This window comes from Elephantulus edwardii, unplaced genomic scaffold (genome assembly GCF_000299155.1).
Source record: "Elephantulus edwardii isolate Elephantulus edwardi_28Jun2011 unplaced genomic scaffold, EleEdw1.0 scaffold00438, whole genome shotgun sequence".
Taxonomy (NCBI): domain Eukaryota; kingdom Metazoa; phylum Chordata; class Mammalia; order Macroscelidea; family Macroscelididae; genus Elephantulus; species Elephantulus edwardii.
The window spans coordinates 398,190-416,813 of NW_006400188.1; the positions used below are offsets into that span (position 1 = coordinate 398,190).

The following is an 18,624-nucleotide window of genomic DNA, read 5'->3' on the forward strand; positions in this document are numbered from 1 at the left end:
GGGTGGGCGGGGCGGTAGGACAGCCTGGAGGTGGGAGAGAAGATTCCCACCTTCTGCCCTACAAGTGTGCTGGGTGGGTTGGACCCGGGGTTCCCTCTGCCCTTCCAGGGCTGAGGCCGAGGCAGAGATGGGATGGTGACCTCTCCCACGCTATCCCCACAACCCGGGGCCCCGCCGTACTCGTAGAAGTCGGACTTGGAGATGCGCAGGAAGGTGCAGTCGCGCTGGGCACGTAGCGTGAAGATGAGGGGCTCGCCCGTGAGCACGGCCAGCTGGCCCACCAGCTCCCCGGGCTGCGCCACGAACAGACACACGTCCTCCGCCTTGTCGATCATGCGCTGGTACACGTGCAGGCAGCCCCAGAGCACGAAGTGCAGGCTGACGTCCTGTGGGGGCAGGGGTGTGACACCTGGGGCCAAAGCCAAGCCACAGGGCGGTCGGGGTCAGGACAAGGAAGAAAAGGGATGGGGACAGAAAGGCTGGGAGACTCTGAAGAGTGCATCGCAGTCACGGGGTGGCACAAACAGCCAACTAGCTCAGCCGCTAACCAAAGCCTGGAGGTTCCAGTCGGCCCAGGAGTGCCTCAGAGGAAAGGCCTGGCTGTCCACTCTGCAACGGACAATGCTGCGGAGCCCGTTTCTGCTGTGACACACAGGTGAACACCGTGGGCGGGAATCTCCAGGATGTAATGGGACTGGTGACCCAGCAGACACTGCTAATCCGTCAGTGGATTCTGGGCTCCTGAGGAAGGCCCCAGGATTCTGTCCAGCCTCGTGAAATTGCAAGGGGTCTGGCTAAGTGGAAATCCCCTGCATATGCGGGGACAACAGGACAGCCATACACAGATGTACGCAGTTATGTGCTGTCGAGTCACCTGCGACCCACAGTGACCCTGTGTACAGCAGCTCTGAACCCTGCCCTGTCCTAAGCCAGTCTCACTGACTCCAACACACCAACTCCCATTGCCCCAGTTACTGTCTCAATCCATCTCATCTAGGGTCTCCCTCTCCTAAGCTGTCACTCCACCCTTCTGAGCATGATGTCCTTCTCCAAGGACCTGTCTCTCCTGGACACGTGCCCAAAGTATCTGAGATACAGTTTCAAAATCCTAGCCTCCAAGGAGAGACTTGGTTTCACCCTCTCCAAGACAGACCTATTTGTTTTCTTGGCAGTCCATGATATGTGCAAGACTCTTCTGCAGCATCACAATTCAAAGGCATCGATTCTTCTGTCATCCTTAGTCACTGTCCAGCTCTCTGATGCAAAGCAAGTAACTGTGAAGACCACCATAGTGGTCTCCTGCCCACCACCACATACAGAACTTCACCCAAAAGTGATCAAAGACCCAAATGGAAGAGCTACCATTCTAAAACTCTCCATGACTAAACATGACTGGCAGTGGCTTCTTAGGTCAGGCCACCAAAACCACGAGCACCATAAGGGAAAAATACAGTGAAACCCTGGGAGACAGAACCTGCGGAAGGCAGAAGCAGCCGGCCAGAGAAGGGAAGTCGACTCACTCCCTCTAAAAGGGGTGACAGAAGAGTGGTAAACCAACACGTGGTCTGTCACAGGAAGAAAACGTGCAGGAGCCAGAAACACAGGACTGTCACCTTCCAGTTCTCAGGGTTTTCACTGAAGATGAGTTGTGAGATGTCGAGGCTGTTCCGCCTCACACACGACAGAGTGAAGCGCACCCAGTTCCACTGCACCCTCAGAACAGCGGCTGTGATGGAGCCCCAGTTGCAATCCATCTTGCTGAGGGTCTTTCTGTCACTGGTCCTCTACTTAGTGGGATGTTGTCCTCCAGGATCTGGCCCCTTCTGACAACACGCTCAAATTATGTGAGACCAAGTTTTACCATCTTGGTTTCTAAGGTTTCTGTCTTCACTTCTTCTAAAGCATACCTGGTTGTTCTTCTGGTCGTCCACAATATGATAAATATTTTTTTGCCTACAATACAATTTAAGGCATCAATTCTTCTTGGACTTTCCTTAGTCAAAGCCCTGCTTTCGTATGCATGTGAAACAACTCAAAATACCACGAGTTACATCAGATGCACTTTACTCCTCAAAATTACACTTACGCGTTTTAACCTTTAGAGAGGTCTTAAGCACAGATTTTCCCAAATGAATTGTTCAATGTCTTGACTGCTGCTTACACAGGAATTTATTGTGGACCCCAGTAAAAGGAAATTCTTGACAACTTCAATCTTTTCTCCACTGATCATGATGCTTATGACCAGTTGTGAGAACTGTTTTCATGATTGTTATATTCCACTGAGTCGTTTGTGACTCATAGTGACCCAATGCTCAAGAGCCCTAAACCCTGCTCTATCCTGTGCCAACCTTCTCTCTGACACACCTACTCCCATTACCCCCGTCACTGAATTGATCTATCTCATCGAGAGTCTTCTTCTCTGCACTGTTCCTCCACCATCCCAAGCATGATGTCCCTCTCCAAGGACCAGTCAGTCCCTCCTTGTAACATGCCCAACATTATGTCAGATGAAGCTTCAGAATCCTGTTTGTTCTCCTAGCAGTCCATGGTATATCCAACACTCTTCTCCAGCACTACAGCTCAAAGGCATCAATTCTCTATCATCCCTAGTCATTGTCCAGCTCTCCAACACACAGCACGCATAGACTATGGCCTGGATCAGGCGTACCTTAGTCTCCAGACTGGCATCGTTGCTCTTCAGAGAGGTCCCTCACAGTTGACTTTCCCAATGCAATTCATATCTTGATTTCCTGGCTGCTGGAACCAAGAGTGTTGATTGTGGAGCCAAGCAAACTAAAACTGTTAACAATCTCAAATCTCTTTACTATCCATAACGTTGCTGCAAATCGGCCCAGTGGTGAGAATCTTTGTTTTCTTGATGTTGAGCTTCAATCCATATTGAAGGCTGCAGTCCTTGACCTTCTGCAGCAAGTGCATCAGGTCCTTCTCAGTTTCAGCATAGTGTATCCTCTGTATAACGCAGCTTGTTGATGAGTCTTCCTCCAGTCTTGATGGCACATTCCTCCTCATACAGCCCAGCCTCCCAGATGAACTGTTCTGCATACAGATTGTGAAGGTATGGAGACAGAATACATCCCTGGCGGACCTGCTTCCCGATTTTGAACCCTGCAGTGTCTCCTTCCTCTGTTCTGACGGCTGCCTCTTGATTCAAGTATAGGTTTCGCTAAAGCACAATCTAACGTTCTGGTGCTCATGACACTGAGGTGTGATCCATACTGAAGGTCCCACCAGTCAGTCTTCCTTACTTCCAACAATTCAGGCTGTGCTATCTGCATATTACAGACTATTATGAGTCTTTCTCCAATCCTGATGCTGTGTTCTTCTTAGTCCACTTTCTCAGATCCTCTGCTCAGAATGTTGTCATGTGCTGTCAAGTCACCTGTGACTCATAGCAACCCTATGTACAACAGCTCTGAAGCCTGCCCAGTCCTGAGCCAACCTCATTGACTCTGACACACCTACCGCCATCGCCCCAGTTATCGTGTCAATCCGTCTCATCCGGGGTCTTCCTCTCCTGCGCTATCCCTCCACCCTTCCTAGCATGATGTCCTCCTCTAAGGATGAGTCCCTCCTGGCCACATGCCCAAAGTATGTGAGATGAAGCTTCAAATTCCTGGCCTCCAAGGAGACACTCGGTTTCACGCTCTCCAAGACAGACCTACTTGCTTTCCTGGTGGTCCACGGTTGGTTCACGACTCTCCTCCAGCACAACTCAAACTTACTTGCTGCTTACAGAGTGAATAGATACGGTAAAAAGATATTGGAGTGACCGACTCTTGGGCTATGGAAAGGTTTCACAGGAGCAAAATGAAGTCTTCACAACGGTATCCATAAAGTATTATGAATCACTAATGTCTTTATATACTCAAGAAAGCACAAGTAAACATTTTTCTGGCATTTTCTGCTTTGCGCTGATGTTACCAATACTACCCCTTGTTCCATTTCCTCTTTTGAATTCAGCTTGAATTTCTTTGTCAATTGAAGTTCTGTGTCAGTGAAATGCTATAACCATTCTCAATTATCCTTAGTGAAATTTTTCTTGAATGAGATATTAGTTACAGTGTTCGGTGATTTCCACATAGTTGGACCACCTTTTTTCTAGAAATGGGCACAAATATGGATCTCTTCTAGAGATCATACATAGAGCTAACTGTATTCTGGACACAGACGAGTGTTTCCAGAGTTTTATCACGATGGGTGTTCCATCAGTGCCTGGAGCCCTGCACCTCACCAATGCCTTCAGTGCAGCCTGGACTTCTTCCTTCAGTCTTATTGCTTCTTCTTAAGACGCTACCTTCTGGAATGCTGGAACATTGTTCATTTCTTCCCTCAACTCCTCCAGTCTTCTTCTCATGGTGTTTTGTCTGTCTTTCAACATTTTGTCCATGGAAAATGTCAATACTGCAACTCAAAGACTTGAATATGTTTCCTTCCATTTTTGCAGCTTGCTCAATCAAACTTCCTCAAAATTAAACATTTTTGTGCACCAAAGGGCATCAGACAGGGCAGAGGGACAACCTAAAGAAAGGGGGGAAATATGAGCAAGCCATATAACCAATGAAGAACTTCTGTCGAAAGGAACTCTTAAAATGTTGTAATAAAACAACAAATAATCCAACTATAAAAGACACCAGATCTGAACAGACTTCAGAGCAGACACACAAGAGGGCCAGTGTTGGTGGTGGGTTCTCCCTTCACTGCTCCCTGCCAGCCTGCAGATTCCACTCCTGGAGCCTGATGTGTTCTGCTCACCACAGGACATTTGCACAGGCTGTGCTGCTAGGGAGCTCTGGTGACAGTCCATAATGAGTAGGGGGGCTAACCAAAGGCCAAATTTCTCCAGCAGTCCAGCTCCATAGACCAAAAATGGGCAGGCTCCTGTGAAGATTTACGGCCTCGGAAACGTGACAGTCATCACCAGCACTTGGAATTGATGCACTGCTAGGGTATTTTGAGCGCCTTCTGCCTGGTGGTGCAGTGGTTCAAGCATCAACTGCTCACCAAAGAGGCAGTGCACTCCCACCACACCGTAAAAGCCATGGAAACCGTCTGGGCTGTTCTGCTGTCCCACTGGGTCACTGTGAATCGGAGCCGACTCAATGCCAAGGGCTCGGCTTGTGCTGGGTGCCCTCTGCCATGTATGCCCTTTCTGCCCTGTACTCACACGATTCCTCTCATCCTTCTGCCCAAGCTGGAACCACCTCCTTTTTTTTATTTTTTATTATTTTTGTGTGTGTGCGTGTACCGTCAAATCAGATCTGACTGGTACAGGAGGAGATTGTCCCTCCTTCCCTGGCAGAGCATCTGGTGGATTCGAACACTGCGCCTCTGGGATGGTAGTTGCAGCTCCTTGCCACTAGGCCACCAGAGCTCCCCTAGGAACCACCTCCTTACAGACACTACCTTGCATAAGCCAGACTCTGTAGGGACTGGTGCATATGATTTGACAAGGGTTTATGAGGTCACTTGAGTAATGTCTGCGTCTCCCACAAAACCGTCAAGGTTCCCGGGGCTGGGCTTCCGGGTCTGCTCACTGCGGGGCCTGGGGTCGACCAGGTGCTTGCTGAAAGACCCTCGCTCCCGTGTAATCTGCACAGCCACATGCTTCCCGGATCCACTCCCTTCTACACAAAGAACAGACACAGAGCAGAAAGACTTCCTCTCCATGCACCATACTAACCCATCTGGAGCCCAGCAAAGCCTCACATCACAACGGCCACTGAGTTAAAGCCAAATCTCTGTCATCCTGTGTGTTGTGAGGATGGCACAGGAAAAGGCAGGGTTCAGATCTGTTGTTCACAGAGTCGCCGTGAGCTGTACTCGACTAGGCAGCACTTAACCACCACCACATACACTGTGGAATAAGGTCTTCACGGCGGCAGACTACCAGGCCCATATTCTGAGTTGCCTCTGGGTAGATCTGAGATAGAACCTTTCGCTTAGAAGTCAAGTGCTTATCGCTTGCGCCACCCAGGACCCCACGCCAGTTGCCCCCTTCAGTGCTGACTCCCGCGAGCCCGCGCGCGCAGAGCAGAACCTCTCCACAAGGTCTCCGTGACCTTTCCGAGGCAGGTCATCAGGCTTTCTTCCAAGGAGCCCCTGAGTAGATCTGAACCTCCGATCTTTAAATTATACCTGAAGTACTTCATTGTTTGCACCACCCAGAGACCCACCTAGTTGCTACGGGCCTGAATTTGACTCATGACCATCCCGGGGGGGGGGGGGGGGCATGGGGTGTCCACGTAGAAAAGCCACAGGGCTCTCAGGGAATACATTTTCAGGTGCAGATCGCCTGGCCTTACTTCTGAGGCACCTATGGGTGGACCTGAACCACCAACCTTTCCATTAGCATTGGAGCATGCTCACTGACCTCTCATCTCACATGGCCTCTCTCACCCTCTCAGACCTTACACAACTCACTATTTCCTCTTTAATCTTGGTGGGCGGGTACTGCTGTCGTGGAAACTGGAAGGAAGCTTCGAAATTTCTAGGAAACTTGCAAGCAAGGTCGGCCATCTCACTGGGAACACACCCGTGCCCTCCAGCATTCTCCACTGTGGGCCCAGGTCACTTTCCCTCACGCCTCAGTTTCCCCACATGAGCACTGCAGTGGGAGTAGCATACAGCCTCCTAGAGCTTCCAAGTGCTGTGACATCCTGCCCTGTGGCCTCTAGAAGCAGGGACACTTTCCTGAGCACCAGGCCCGAGAGGGAATAAGGGTGCAGGGCAGGAACAGAACATCAGGGTGGACCGCAGCGTTGAGAGGCCAGAAAACAGAAGTGAGCTGTGGGGCACGCAGATAAGCGCAATCTAGGAGCTGGCGTCCTAGGGGGAGAGACTGAAGGCTGTCAGTCCAGAGGACACAGAGGGAGAGTGGAGGGGGTGCAGTCAGAGATGAGAGCATGAAGGCAGTCACGTGGTTCGAGGTCAGGAGTCAGTCTCACCTGGTCACCCTGGCGGGCAATGATGGTGCCAGCTTTGGCATGATGCAATAAGACCCGGCTGTTCAGAAGGGAAGGGTCCTGGAGAGGGAGGGTGGTTGAGCTGGGCCAGCCAGGCATCCGCCAACCCCAGCCCGTCCTCCAGCCTCGTCCATAAGCTGCCCACCTCAATGCGCATCAGCTTGGCCAGCTCTCGCTTGGCGGCCTCAATGATGCTGCTTGTCTGGCGGCCCTGGTAGGGACCAAAGGGGCAGCCACCCGTGGCCGACTCATCCTCGCAGTAGCTGTACTCACAGGCACCTGCCGGCTGCTCCCGGGGCTCCTGAGTGGGTGTCTGCAAGAGACGAGACCCATGACCTCCAGAAAACTCAACCACCCTGCTCTGGGGCTCTGCCCTTAACTGGGCCGCATCAGGGCTCAGGGGCCTGGAATCAGGGAGAGAGAAAGGTGGGGGCTGTACCCGAGCAGGTGCTGCCTGGGGCCCCCCTGAAGCCTCCTCCTGCAGGGACACAGAGATCCGACCACGTTCATACGCCATGTCGAAGTCCGAGCGGGGACCACCCTGCAAGCCTGTGGGTGGGCAGCAGGCAGTTAGTGCAGCGACATGACATTGATTATAACTACAGTGTGAGACCAGGCAGCTCCGTGCTGGAGGGTTCACCCGCCATGAGGGAGACCAGACCCCCATGAAACGGGCTGATACAACGACCACGGCAATGAGTTCAAGTGTGTCAGAGGGGATGAGGACAGCGCTCAGGTCTGTGGTTCATGGGGTGGCAATGTAGTTATTGTGGGTTGCTATGAGTCATAGTCAATTCAACAGCAGCTAATGACAATACCACAAGATAGACCGAGATTCAGTTCAGGGCCAGTGCACCTCAGTGCCTTCACTGCCAGTAAAAGCTTACATGTAGCTATGATGCTGAATGAGAGACTAAGAAGAAAGGTCTGGCAAACATAATGGCTCACAACAGCCCACTCCACAATCAGGCACAGGACTGGATAGCAATTCCTTCCTCTGGTGTACGGGTCGCCACAAGTCAGGTGCCGACTGGATAGCGGCTAACAGCAGAAGACTAGCCACTAAACTATACCGAGGCCACATCCATGGCAGACATGACTAATCAATGAAAGCACCCTTCCAACAGTGGGGTTATTTGTCTGGAGAGGAGGCAGGGAGAAGGTGGGCGGGCAGGGGGAGCATGGCTCAGTGGATACCACCAGAAAGCACCTGGCAAAACCTAATGGTTATTCCCATTTCTCAGCTAAGAAAGCCAAGACTGGCACATTCAAACCCAGAAGCCAGGATTCAAACCCAGCAGTTCAGTTCCCTGCATCGTCCCCCAGCCCACTCACTCCATGCCCCGAACCTGAAATGTCCACAGGCATGGAGACGCAGCGGCTCAGCAGGGGGACCGAGGGTGCCTCCAGGGAGGTGGGCTTCACCGGGTCCCCTGGAGGAGACACAGGTTCAGGCCCAGCCCTTCAGAGCCACTCAGTCCAGGATCAGGATTGGGTGGAAGCCAAGGGGGGGGGCTGGGCAGGGGTCAGCTTGGAGCCCCAAGGATTAAGGGCTTAAAAGAGATTCCACCAGGTTCAGGGGCCTACTAGGGGTCCCTGGAGTTGAAGCTAAAGGAAGGGTCCCTGTGGTGTTGGTGGGATTAAGCTGGGCCCCATAGGGAACTGAGAAAGGGGATCCTGGTGGGACTAGGAGGCTGATTCTGGGGTCCATGAGAGACTGGACAACGGGCCAGGGGTCAGTCTTGGGTACCTGCAGGTCCAGGCAGGGGGGCCCCCGTGGGGTCAGGGGGCCGGCCAGGGCTCTCCCGCGGCTCCTCAGTGGTAGAGGCAGTGACCACTCGCTTGGAGCCGCGCACAGGGCTGGTGCGGGCCGGGAGCCCAGGGCTGGGGAAGAGTCGCAGTGGCTGGATCTCCTGGGGCAGAGGGTGAGCTGGTGGCACTGGCCCGGGAATCGCAGGGATGCCCTGAACCACCCGCACACCCTACAACTCACGTGGCTGAAGAGCTCATTGGTCAGGCCCAGGTAGTTGTGAAGCGCTAGGAACGTGACCCTCTGCAGGCGCACCATGATGATCTGAGGGGAAGGGAGAGCTGAGTCAGGGCAGAGTCGGGAGAAATCGTGGCTGGGGGGCCCTCCCCTCCCAGCTGGGAGGATGGGTGGAGTCAAAGGTGGGGTCAGAGGTAGAGAGTGGAGTCAAAGGGGAAGAAGAGGTTGTCAGAGAGATGGGGGGGCAGCAGGGGTGGAGTCAGGGGAGAGAATAGAAGGCGAGCAAGGAAGGAGGTGGTTAAAGGAAGGTCAAGAGAGGGTGGGGGGGGTGAAGAAGGAGCTGGGAGGTAAGGGACGGAGGGGAGGTGGTGATGTCAAGAGAAGGATCTGAAGGAGAGGGGACAGGTGGGGACTAAGGGGTGGGGGAGCCAAAGATGAGTGCGGCAGGGGCAGGGGGGAGAAGAGGGGAGGAGGTGGGACCACGGACCTAGGGGGCGGGGCCTGGGCTGGACATGGGCGGGATCAAGAGCAGGCAGTGGGGGATGGGGGAGGAGACATAGGAGGTGGAGCCCAGAAGCTGCAGGAAAATGGGGCGGAGCTGAGAGGGAGGGCGGGGCGGGAAGCCCAGCTGCCCGGCCAAGCGGCCACAAGCGGAGGCGCTGGTGGTCAGATGCGGTCTGAGATGAGCTGGGCGGGAGCAGAGGGGCCACTGACCTGCACGACCCGCACCAGGCTCTCCGGGTACTTGGTGAAGACGGCAGAGAAGGCCTCCACCGGCAGCCGCAGCACCGTGGAGTCGCGGGCAGCGCGGGCGGACACCGTGCGGTGGGGATGCTGGTGACCCTGAGGGGGGGCGGGCGGCCTTGCTATCAGGGCTGTGACCTGGTCCAGGGGTCCCTCACTGTCCCTCCACCCTGCAGACACCTGTCAGGTATCGGAATTTCTGGGTGACCCCTCAGCCCTGACCATACTCTTACTCGCAGCCTTTGAACCCTGAGTGGCACCTGGTCTGGTTAAGGCCCGGGGGGACCACCCCAGCCTGTGCGCAGTGCCCCGACACTCACAGTGATGACGTCCAGGATGCTGAGGAGGCTGTTGACACTGTCCCCGGGCACCACCTCCTTCACCACACACTCCTTCCCGTCCTGAGACACAGGGGCAGCGGGCGCTGAGGGCCCATCCCACCCACATCCCCGACTCCCAAAACCCACTCCTGCCCATCGCAGACTGACCACTGAGCCCGCGGCTCTCCCAACACCCTTGGTCACCCAATCAGCCGCTGTCTGCTGACACATCTCAAAAGACAGCCAATCTGTCTCCAAATATGTAGAGAAATCGTAGCCCTCCTGCCTTTAGCTTAAGGGGCCAGAGTGGCTGAGTCCATAGGGAGATGCACTGCTAACCCCGAAGCTGCGCCTCTCTGGAGGTTCGAATCCACCAGCGGCTCCAAGGAAGAAAGAAGGCCAGTCTCCTCGCGCGAGACCTGCAGCTGCAGAAACGTCATCAATGAGTTGGTTCCGACTCAAGGCAATGAATTGAAGGGGAGGCACAGTGTATAATGTATTGGGTTGCTGAATAAAAAGTCAGCGGTTCAAATCCACCAGCTGCTCTGAGGGGAAAAAGAGGGTCAGTCTCCTCCCATAAAAACATACAGCCCTTCGTTCACAATAGCAAGGAGTTGGAAACAACGTAAGGGTCATTAACAAACGAATGGATAGAGAAGCTGTGGTATATTCACACAAGGGAATACTATGCTGCATTGAAAAACAAGGAACTCATGCAATATTATTCAAAATGGGTGACCCTGGAGGACATTATGCTGAATGAAATACCTCAATCACAAAAGGACAAATACCATAACAACAACAGCAGCAACAAAGTTATAATATGAATTATGCCTAAACACAGAAAAAGCAAAAGCCCTAAAAATTGAACCAGCATTTGAAATTGTCAAGGATTTCACTTTAACCTGGATCCACAGTCAACATATATGGAAGCAACAGAAAGGAAGCAACTCAAGTGGCCATCAACAAATTAATGAATAGAAAAATGGTATATTCACACGATAGAATACCAAACACTGAAAAACAATAAACTCATAAAACAGTATACAACATCAGAGCTCCCTGGTCACTCCTTAGGACCACTAAAAGGCTTGTAAAATTTCTTAATATCAAGAAATTATGGTACATTCACACAATGGAATACTATGCAGCACTCAGAGCAATAACTTTGTAAATGATTACCTAACTTGGGAGGGACTGGAGAGCATTATGCTGAGTGAACTAACTCAGTTCCATAAGGATAAATATTGCATAAAACCGTTATTGTAGAATGAGTATAAGGATCCAGGAGGAGTGGGAGAGGCTGGAAGCAGAGGGATGTGGATGTGCAGAGGGAAAGGGGGATTAATCATTGGATTCTACAATTTGATGGGTGGGGGAGAGTGAGGGAAATTCAAAGAATTTGTTCAAATTTGTATTTGTATTTTGTAAATAAACTAGTAGAAAAATAAAAAAAAGAAAAAAATTAAAAACAAACAAAAAAAAACAAAAGGACAAATACTGCATGGTGCCACTGTTGTAAAACAGGACAGACATCGGGGCTGGGGGGAGACTGAGAAAGATGGGATAAATAATGTATACTGCATTGAAACAGATGAGGGAGAGAACTGCATAAAAGGGATACGTGATTAGGTATTTTTGTCATGACAGGAGTGGGGGGAGGGATTGTAAAATAACGAAAGAATTTTTTTTTTTTTTACTTTTCAAAGAGAAGGGTGTACTGAGGGGGAGGCTTGGGCAGGGAGAAAAGTGCAACAATAAATGAATGGAAGTCCAAAGTCTCTGTAAATTTTCATTGAAATTAATAATAAATTTAAAAATATAGCCTTAAAAATCCAATGAGGGGTGGGGCACTAAGAGGTGGAATCAGGCAGACAGCAACACATTCAGTCTGGGTTTTGTTATACCTAAAAATAGGTTTGGAAATAGGGGCTTTTCCCTGTTTTTTTAATAAGGCCATAGTCCAGCAGGCTGGGTCCTATAGAAAGCGCAGAAGAGACACAGAAAGAAGAAGGAAACGGGTGCTGGAGACAGATGCATCTACACTCTGCAACGCCAAAGGCCGCACCCCCCTCCTGAAAGCTGAAATAGACCAGGACTGACCTTCCCCTTGAGACAGGCCCTGAACTCACACTTCAAGCCTCCTGGACCTCAGGGACTACACTGTTCTCCTTTAAAGCCACCCACTTGTGCATGTGGGAGACAGCAGCACCAGCTACCCAGTCCATAGCCTGATGCACTGTGAAAACCCTGTCCCATCCCAAGACTCAGAGCTGACCCTCCCTGTAAACTGTGTGGGAGGAGACTGTCCATCTTTTTCCAGAGGAGTCGGTGGATGTGAATGGCCAGAGAGGCACAGCCATTGGGTTAGAGTTACAATTCCCTCCAGACCAGGCCACCAAGCTCCCTGTCCAAGCCAAAGGCAGAGCCTGAAAGTTAAGGACGCCTCCAGTTAATAACAATGTTTCAATACTGACTCATTAAATGTAACAAAAGGACCACAAAAAAAGCTGTTAATAACCAGGGAAACTGGATGAACAAGAGGCCTCTTGTGCTTCTTGGCTACTTCTTCTAGAAACATAAATCTGCTCAGAAAAATAGTCTACTCTACCTTTACTTAAACAAATAAAAAGATAGTGGAGGAGTAAGAAAATTCTAGAAGAATTCTGTATCGTAACTATTTCTCAAATCTTTTTTCTAAGGTAGTATTTCCATTTAAAGGAGTAAACCCAAAACCTCATAGACAGCATTTTATAGAGTACCGAGGACAAGGGAGCTTGAGTGGGGCACAGGAGGGACATGATTGGCTGCTAACCAAAACGCACCCAGAGGCGCCTCAGAAGAAAGACCTGGTGTTCTACTCCCAAACACCCAGCAATTAAAACCCTACATTGACAAGAAAACAGACCATGGCCAGACACCGCATGATGAGTTAGGAAGCGTATGCTTTACGTGTCTTAGTTAAACTAAAACATTAACATAAGAGAAAACATCCAACAACACAGCCGAACCTCAAAACTATTACGTTGAGCAACGCAAGTCAACCATAGAGAAAAAAAAATAAATAAAAGGAAAAATAAAAGAAAAAAACACAAAAAAAAAACAAAAAAAAAAAAACCAACAAAAAAGAAAAAAGAAAAAGAGATAGATCGCATCCATCTGAAACCACATAAACAACCCAATCAAAAAAAAGGGCACTGGACATGAATAGGCATTTCAGCAAAGACATTTAGATGGCAAACAAGCACATAAAGAAATGTTCAAAATCCCTAGCTATCAGAGAGATGCAAATTGAAATAACCATGAGATATCATCTCACCCCAGCAACAACAGCAAAGTTCAACAGGTCAGCAAACTGCAAATGCTGGTGAGGGTGTGGAGAGATTGAAACCCTTATTCACTGCTGGTGGGAATGCAAAACGATACAGCCACTATAGAAGATGGTCTGGCACTTTCTCAAAAAGTTGGAAGTAGAAATACCATTTGGCCCAGCAATTTCACTACTCAGACTATACCCTAAAGAAACCAGAGCCACGACTCAAACAGATGTATGCAAACCCCTATTTATTGTTTTTATTGTTGATTGCCTTCGAGTCGAGCATAACTCATAGTGACCCTATGAACAAAAGGCCTGAAGCCTTTCGGTAACTATCGACATTTATCAAAGTTCATAGAGTTTCTGGAGAGAGAATGGAAGTAATGCAAGTGACAACAAACTAATGGGCTGAAAAATTACGGTACATCCGCACAATGGAATGTTGCGCAGCACTGAAAAACAGTGAACTCATAAAACATTACACAACATACGGGATCCTGGAGGACATTATGCTGAGTGAAAGCATATAGAAACAAAAGCTTATTAGTGGTTACCAGGGCAGCAAGGAGGGGAGAGGAGGGTTTACTGTTTAGGGGGCACTGGGTTTCTTGTTAATGGCGGAAGAATAAGTCAGAATAAGTGGCTATGCAACAAGAAAAATGGAATCAATGTCACTGACCTGTACATGTAAAAATTATGGAATTGGCAAATGTTCTGTTAAATCTATTCTTACTGTTGTCAGCTGTTACTGAATCAACGCCAACTCATTACAACAGAACTAGGGTTTTAAGTCCTTTCAGAAGCAGACTGCCAGGTCTTTCTTCCAAGGCACCTCTGGCTGGGTAGACTTGAACCACCAACTTTTAGCTTACAATCAAGGGCTTAAACATTTTCACCATCCAGGGGACCCCCCTGTATAGTTTTAGCGCTATAGAGAAACATAGTGCAAAAGGTCAGCAACTACTTTAAAACAAAGATGCGAGTACAAGGAGGCAGGGAAGCTAGATTAAAGGAAACAAGACAATCAGAATGAGAATTCTTCACACACTGTGAAACATGAAGAATGTGAACAATGTTGCTGAGCAGTTTGTGTGGAAATTACTGTAGAAGAATGACTCAAAATCCTGTGTAAGCCTTTACCAAAACCACAACATGACTAACAGAAAAAAACCCACACCTTTTCACATCACATACATCTACACACCTACGTAAGTTAGAGTAAACAACTGTTGATGGTGCAGAAAATGAAGTCAGCCTGCTGACCTGGTGACATCTACCACAGAACATCCACGCTGCACCTCCTCCCGCCATGGCCACCTCCCCAGGAGCCCACTCACAGGCCCGGGCAGGCAGAGCTCCAGCAGCCCATCCTGCACCACGTAGATGCTGGCGTCCGGCTGGCCCGGCCGAAAGACGTAGTCCCCTTGGCCGAGCCTCTGGAAGACCATGTGCCGGCAGAGCTCGAGGAACAGCGGCTTCTCAAAGTGGCCCAGTACCCTGCAGGAGGGCGGGCAAGGGAAGCAGGTCAGGGGGCCTGCCAGCCCTGCGGTCCGCCGCGCTCGCCTGGCCCCAGCACTGACCGGACGTTCTTCAGCATGTAGAGCACCTCGGAGGGCAGGTGAGAGTTGGCCAGGTCACCCTCGGTCAGGTCGGCCTCCAGCACGGCGGGCGGGGGCTCCTTCCGCTGCAGAGTTGGGGTCTCCTTCTGAATACGCAGGATCCTGGTGGCAGGAGGAGGGTGGGCGGGGTTACAGAGACCCAGGGTCAGCAAACAGCAGCCTGCAGGCTAGCTCGGGCCTGCCACCAACTTTTATAAATAAAGTTTTATTGGCATACAGCTACAACAGATTGAAGCACTTTCAACAACAGAAATCTCTGTGCCGAAAATGTTATTTTGGAAGCAGGGGTGTCATCAACGTCCTAAACAACTGCCTCTGGAAACTCTTTGATAAACGATGATATTTATAGAAAGGTTTCTGGCCTTTTGTTCATAGGATTGCTATGAGTAATGCTCGACTCGACGGCAATCAACAAGAAGAAGAAGATATAACTATCAGGTCTTTTCTAGAAAAAAATTTACTGAGTCCTGCCATACAGCCCTGATCACTGGTCCCTGAGAGACCTTCAAGGTAGATGGACTCCTGACATAATATCTAAAATATGGGCAGGCCTCAGAAATTGCACCTCTTCACTGGAACTCCTTCCAGTAGTCACAGACCAGACACCTGAGGTAATCTCCCTGTTAGAGGCAGACTCTGATGGAACTTCTGTTGTATTGTTGTTGTTGTTGTTGATGATATGTGCCATCGAGTCGTTTGCGACTCATAGCGACCCTATGTACAAAAGCCCTAAACTCTGTTCTGTCCTGTGCCAATCTCATTGTCTCCGACACACTCATCCCAATTGCTCCAGTCACTGAATCAATCCATCTCCCAGAGGGCCTTCCCCTCCTGCGCTGTCCCTCCATCCTCCCAAGCATGATGCCCTTCTCCAAGGACCAGTCTCTCCTTACCACATGACCAAAGTATGTCAGTTGTACAGAGACTCCATATAGAGCCTATTTACCCTTCATAAGAGGGAGCTCTGGTGGCCTACTGGGAAAGAGTTGTACTGCCAACCCAAAGGCACACAGTTCAGACCCACCAACTGCTCTGCGGGAGACCAATGGGCAATCTCCTTCTTTGCAATTTACAGTCTCTGGAAACCTCCCAGAGGATCAGCTACGACTAGGCTCTGACCGGAAGGTACACTGACAACACTGTAATGTTTCATAAAGACGCCCTTGTTCCCAGGCCACCCAGAGTCTTGAGAATGTGTCTTTGCTGGTCGAGGAGGTCCCTGAGACAGCAGTCCGTAAACACATATAACCCGTCTGCCAATCATGAGCCTTCAAGAGGCATTCCTCTCAAGTCCCAAGGACGGTTGAGACACCCCTTCATTGGTCACCAGATTCCTGAGACAGACCCTCTAGCATTAATCCTGAGAAAAGCTCCACATGGAGAAATCTAAATACAGCAAAGCAACTCTCGAGACAGCCTTTCCTCAGAGCACTGACTGCTGAGAGCCAGCCCTCTGTCATAAAGACGTCAGAGTAGTGCATCTAAATTCCAAAAGCAATCTCCATAATAGTCTATGTGTTTCCTACTGTCAAGGGGGCCCTTTAGAGTAGTGAGAGAAGACATTCACCCTGAAACCCACAGCGTCCCTTTTCAGCAGGAAGTAGCTAAGAGAATACACCATCCCCTTTTCCTTATGAATCAGGGTGAAGTCTCTCACAGGGAGGAGTGATAGGGAATGGCAAGGGACACACTGACAAAGGAGATTAATCAGAACTGGCTTTGACAAGCACTGTGGCAATTGGACAATTAAAACAGACATTGGGGGGGGAAGAAGAACAAACTGGAGAGGAGGGTGGAGAAAACAGTGCAACAATGAATGAATGAAAACCCAAAATCTCTGTAAATGTTCATTAAAACTAATAAAATTTAATTAAAAAAAATAAAGACATCAGAGTGGCTCATCAAGGGTGTGCAGACCCTGCAGACGGCCCCCATGACACGGTGAGACGCAATACAGTCCTTCAACCCATCACAGAGATCTGGAGACAGCTTTCCCACCCGACTCACAGAAAGTCCTGTAACACAGCACCTCTATTGATCATGGAGACTCCCTTGATGACCCTCTACTCCAAAGACACCCTTGAGACAGACCTTCCAGTAGACACTGTGATATGAGGAGATGCCAGAACCAGCTCCCAGTTTGCAAAGATCTCTGGGAGAGTCCTCAGAGACTTCATGCCAAGACCAGCCCCCCCCACACACACACACGTTCTTCCTACGGTTCCAGTTAGAAGAGCATGCTTGAGCTAACTCCCAGGAAACAGGAATCCCTGAAACTTCCTCCTTACTATGGGCAGGTGGTGAAGAAAAATGCTATCTGATGCAAAGATTGCTGAGATAACTTCTGGAGGGAAGGTAGGAAGGCCTAGTATTACCCCCGTGAAACACACTGGAATATATTTTCTTGTGTGGGGAAACGCACAAAATAACCTACACAGATACCCAGATAAGATGGAGAAGGCCTCTGAGATAGTAGCTATTTCCCCCTGGGGCAGCGGAACATCACTGAGGTACACTGCTCTATGGGAAGAGATCCTAGAGACCCCTGCTCTAGTGAGCAGAGCTCTGAGAGAGCCTCACAGAATAGTCCTGCTGTGGAAAGACTCTCAACAGGGCCACTTGAGCCAAAGAACCCTGAGAAGCACTTGTGAAGTGGGTGGATGACTCAGAAAGCACCCCCCAGAGAGGCCCCCGCACCAGGCCCGCCCAGCCCAGCCTTACTTCTTAGCAATATTGAGCATCTTAAGTTTCTTCTTCATGCGTGGCCGGGAAGTTGTGGAAACTGAGGTGTCCACCAAGGAAGAAGTGGACTGTGACACCTACGAGTGTAAAGGGGGAGGGAGTATAGGTCAACTGTCAGGTCAGATTGCGAGGATCAGGGGAGCCCCGATCCGAGAGGCTTCCTTTAAGGGGGGCCAAGCCCACGGGGAGGGGACCACGAGGAAAAGGCAGAGTCTCTGGGCCTCCAATGCAACCCCAGGGGGGGCCTGAACTCACCTTCCGCATAATCTTCCGGCCATAGAAAAGCACTTTGTCCCTCTTCCTGAAGCGGTACCGGGGGCCATCCGGGGCTGGGGTTTCTGGGGCGGAGAAGGAGGGGGACCCTGAGTTCTAAGCAAACAGTACTGGGCCCGAGGGGGGAAGGTGATGTGCAGCAAACCCCACTGATTCCGCCCCAGGGACCCCCAGCATTTCAGCTCCCACCCTACACACTGCCCCTCCGGGTCCTCACTGGGCACTCGCAGCCTCCGCACCAACAGCAGGATGAGAACGGCCGTGACCAGCACCGCGACTCCGGCCCCGATTATCACGCCCAGCACCTGCGGGACGAACGGCACAGGCTGCGCTTCGCATGGCCGCCCCGCCGAGACCTCCCTGGGGGCCGGGACGCCGAGGTCCCCGTCCGTGTCCGCCCCCGAGGAGGTCGCAAGCAGCTCGGGCCTCGGTGTCCCCATCTGCGGAATGGCCCGGCTCCGCTCCCTCCCCGGGGGCGCAACTCTGCCCTGCGGCTCCGCGGGGCCGCGATGCCAGCCGGGAAGAGTAGTTTCGCTCCGAACGCGCAGCCGCAGGAGCTCGCGTTCCCGCGAGATCGCGAAGGCGCGCGCTGTGCACGCCGGGAGTTGTAGTCCCCGCGGCATTGACAACCCGAGGTGCT

The 18,624-nt window shown here is 50.9% G+C and overlaps 1 protein-coding gene across 1 annotated transcript in view; it reads right to left on the bottom strand.

Annotated features, from left to right (window-relative positions):
- Positions 1-18,501, bottom strand: part of PNPLA6 (patatin-like phospholipase domain containing 6) — a 31,755-nt gene extending 13,254 nt beyond the window's left edge. Inside the window, exons 1-14 of the mRNA XM_006902665.1 lie at positions 18,202-18,501; positions 17,967-18,049; positions 17,691-17,788; positions 14,931-15,071; positions 14,688-14,847; positions 10,035-10,115; positions 9,685-9,813; positions 8,977-9,057; positions 8,734-8,896; positions 8,333-8,416; positions 7,423-7,532; positions 7,129-7,296; positions 6,966-7,043; positions 181-386 (exon numbers count right to left, since the gene is read on the bottom strand). Coding sequence (XP_006902727.1) covers positions 181-386; positions 6,966-7,043; positions 7,129-7,296; positions 7,423-7,532; positions 8,333-8,416; positions 8,734-8,896; positions 8,977-9,057; positions 9,685-9,813; positions 10,035-10,115; positions 14,688-14,847; positions 14,931-15,071; positions 17,691-17,788; positions 17,967-18,049; positions 18,202-18,424 — 1,805 coding nt within the window. The 5' untranslated portion in view covers positions 18,425-18,501. The remainder of the gene's footprint in view (positions 1-180; positions 387-6,965; positions 7,044-7,128; positions 7,297-7,422; positions 7,533-8,332; positions 8,417-8,733; positions 8,897-8,976; positions 9,058-9,684; positions 9,814-10,034; positions 10,116-14,687; positions 14,848-14,930; positions 15,072-17,690; positions 17,789-17,966; positions 18,050-18,201) is intronic.
- Between the last annotated feature and the right edge of the window lie 123 nt (positions 18,502-18,624).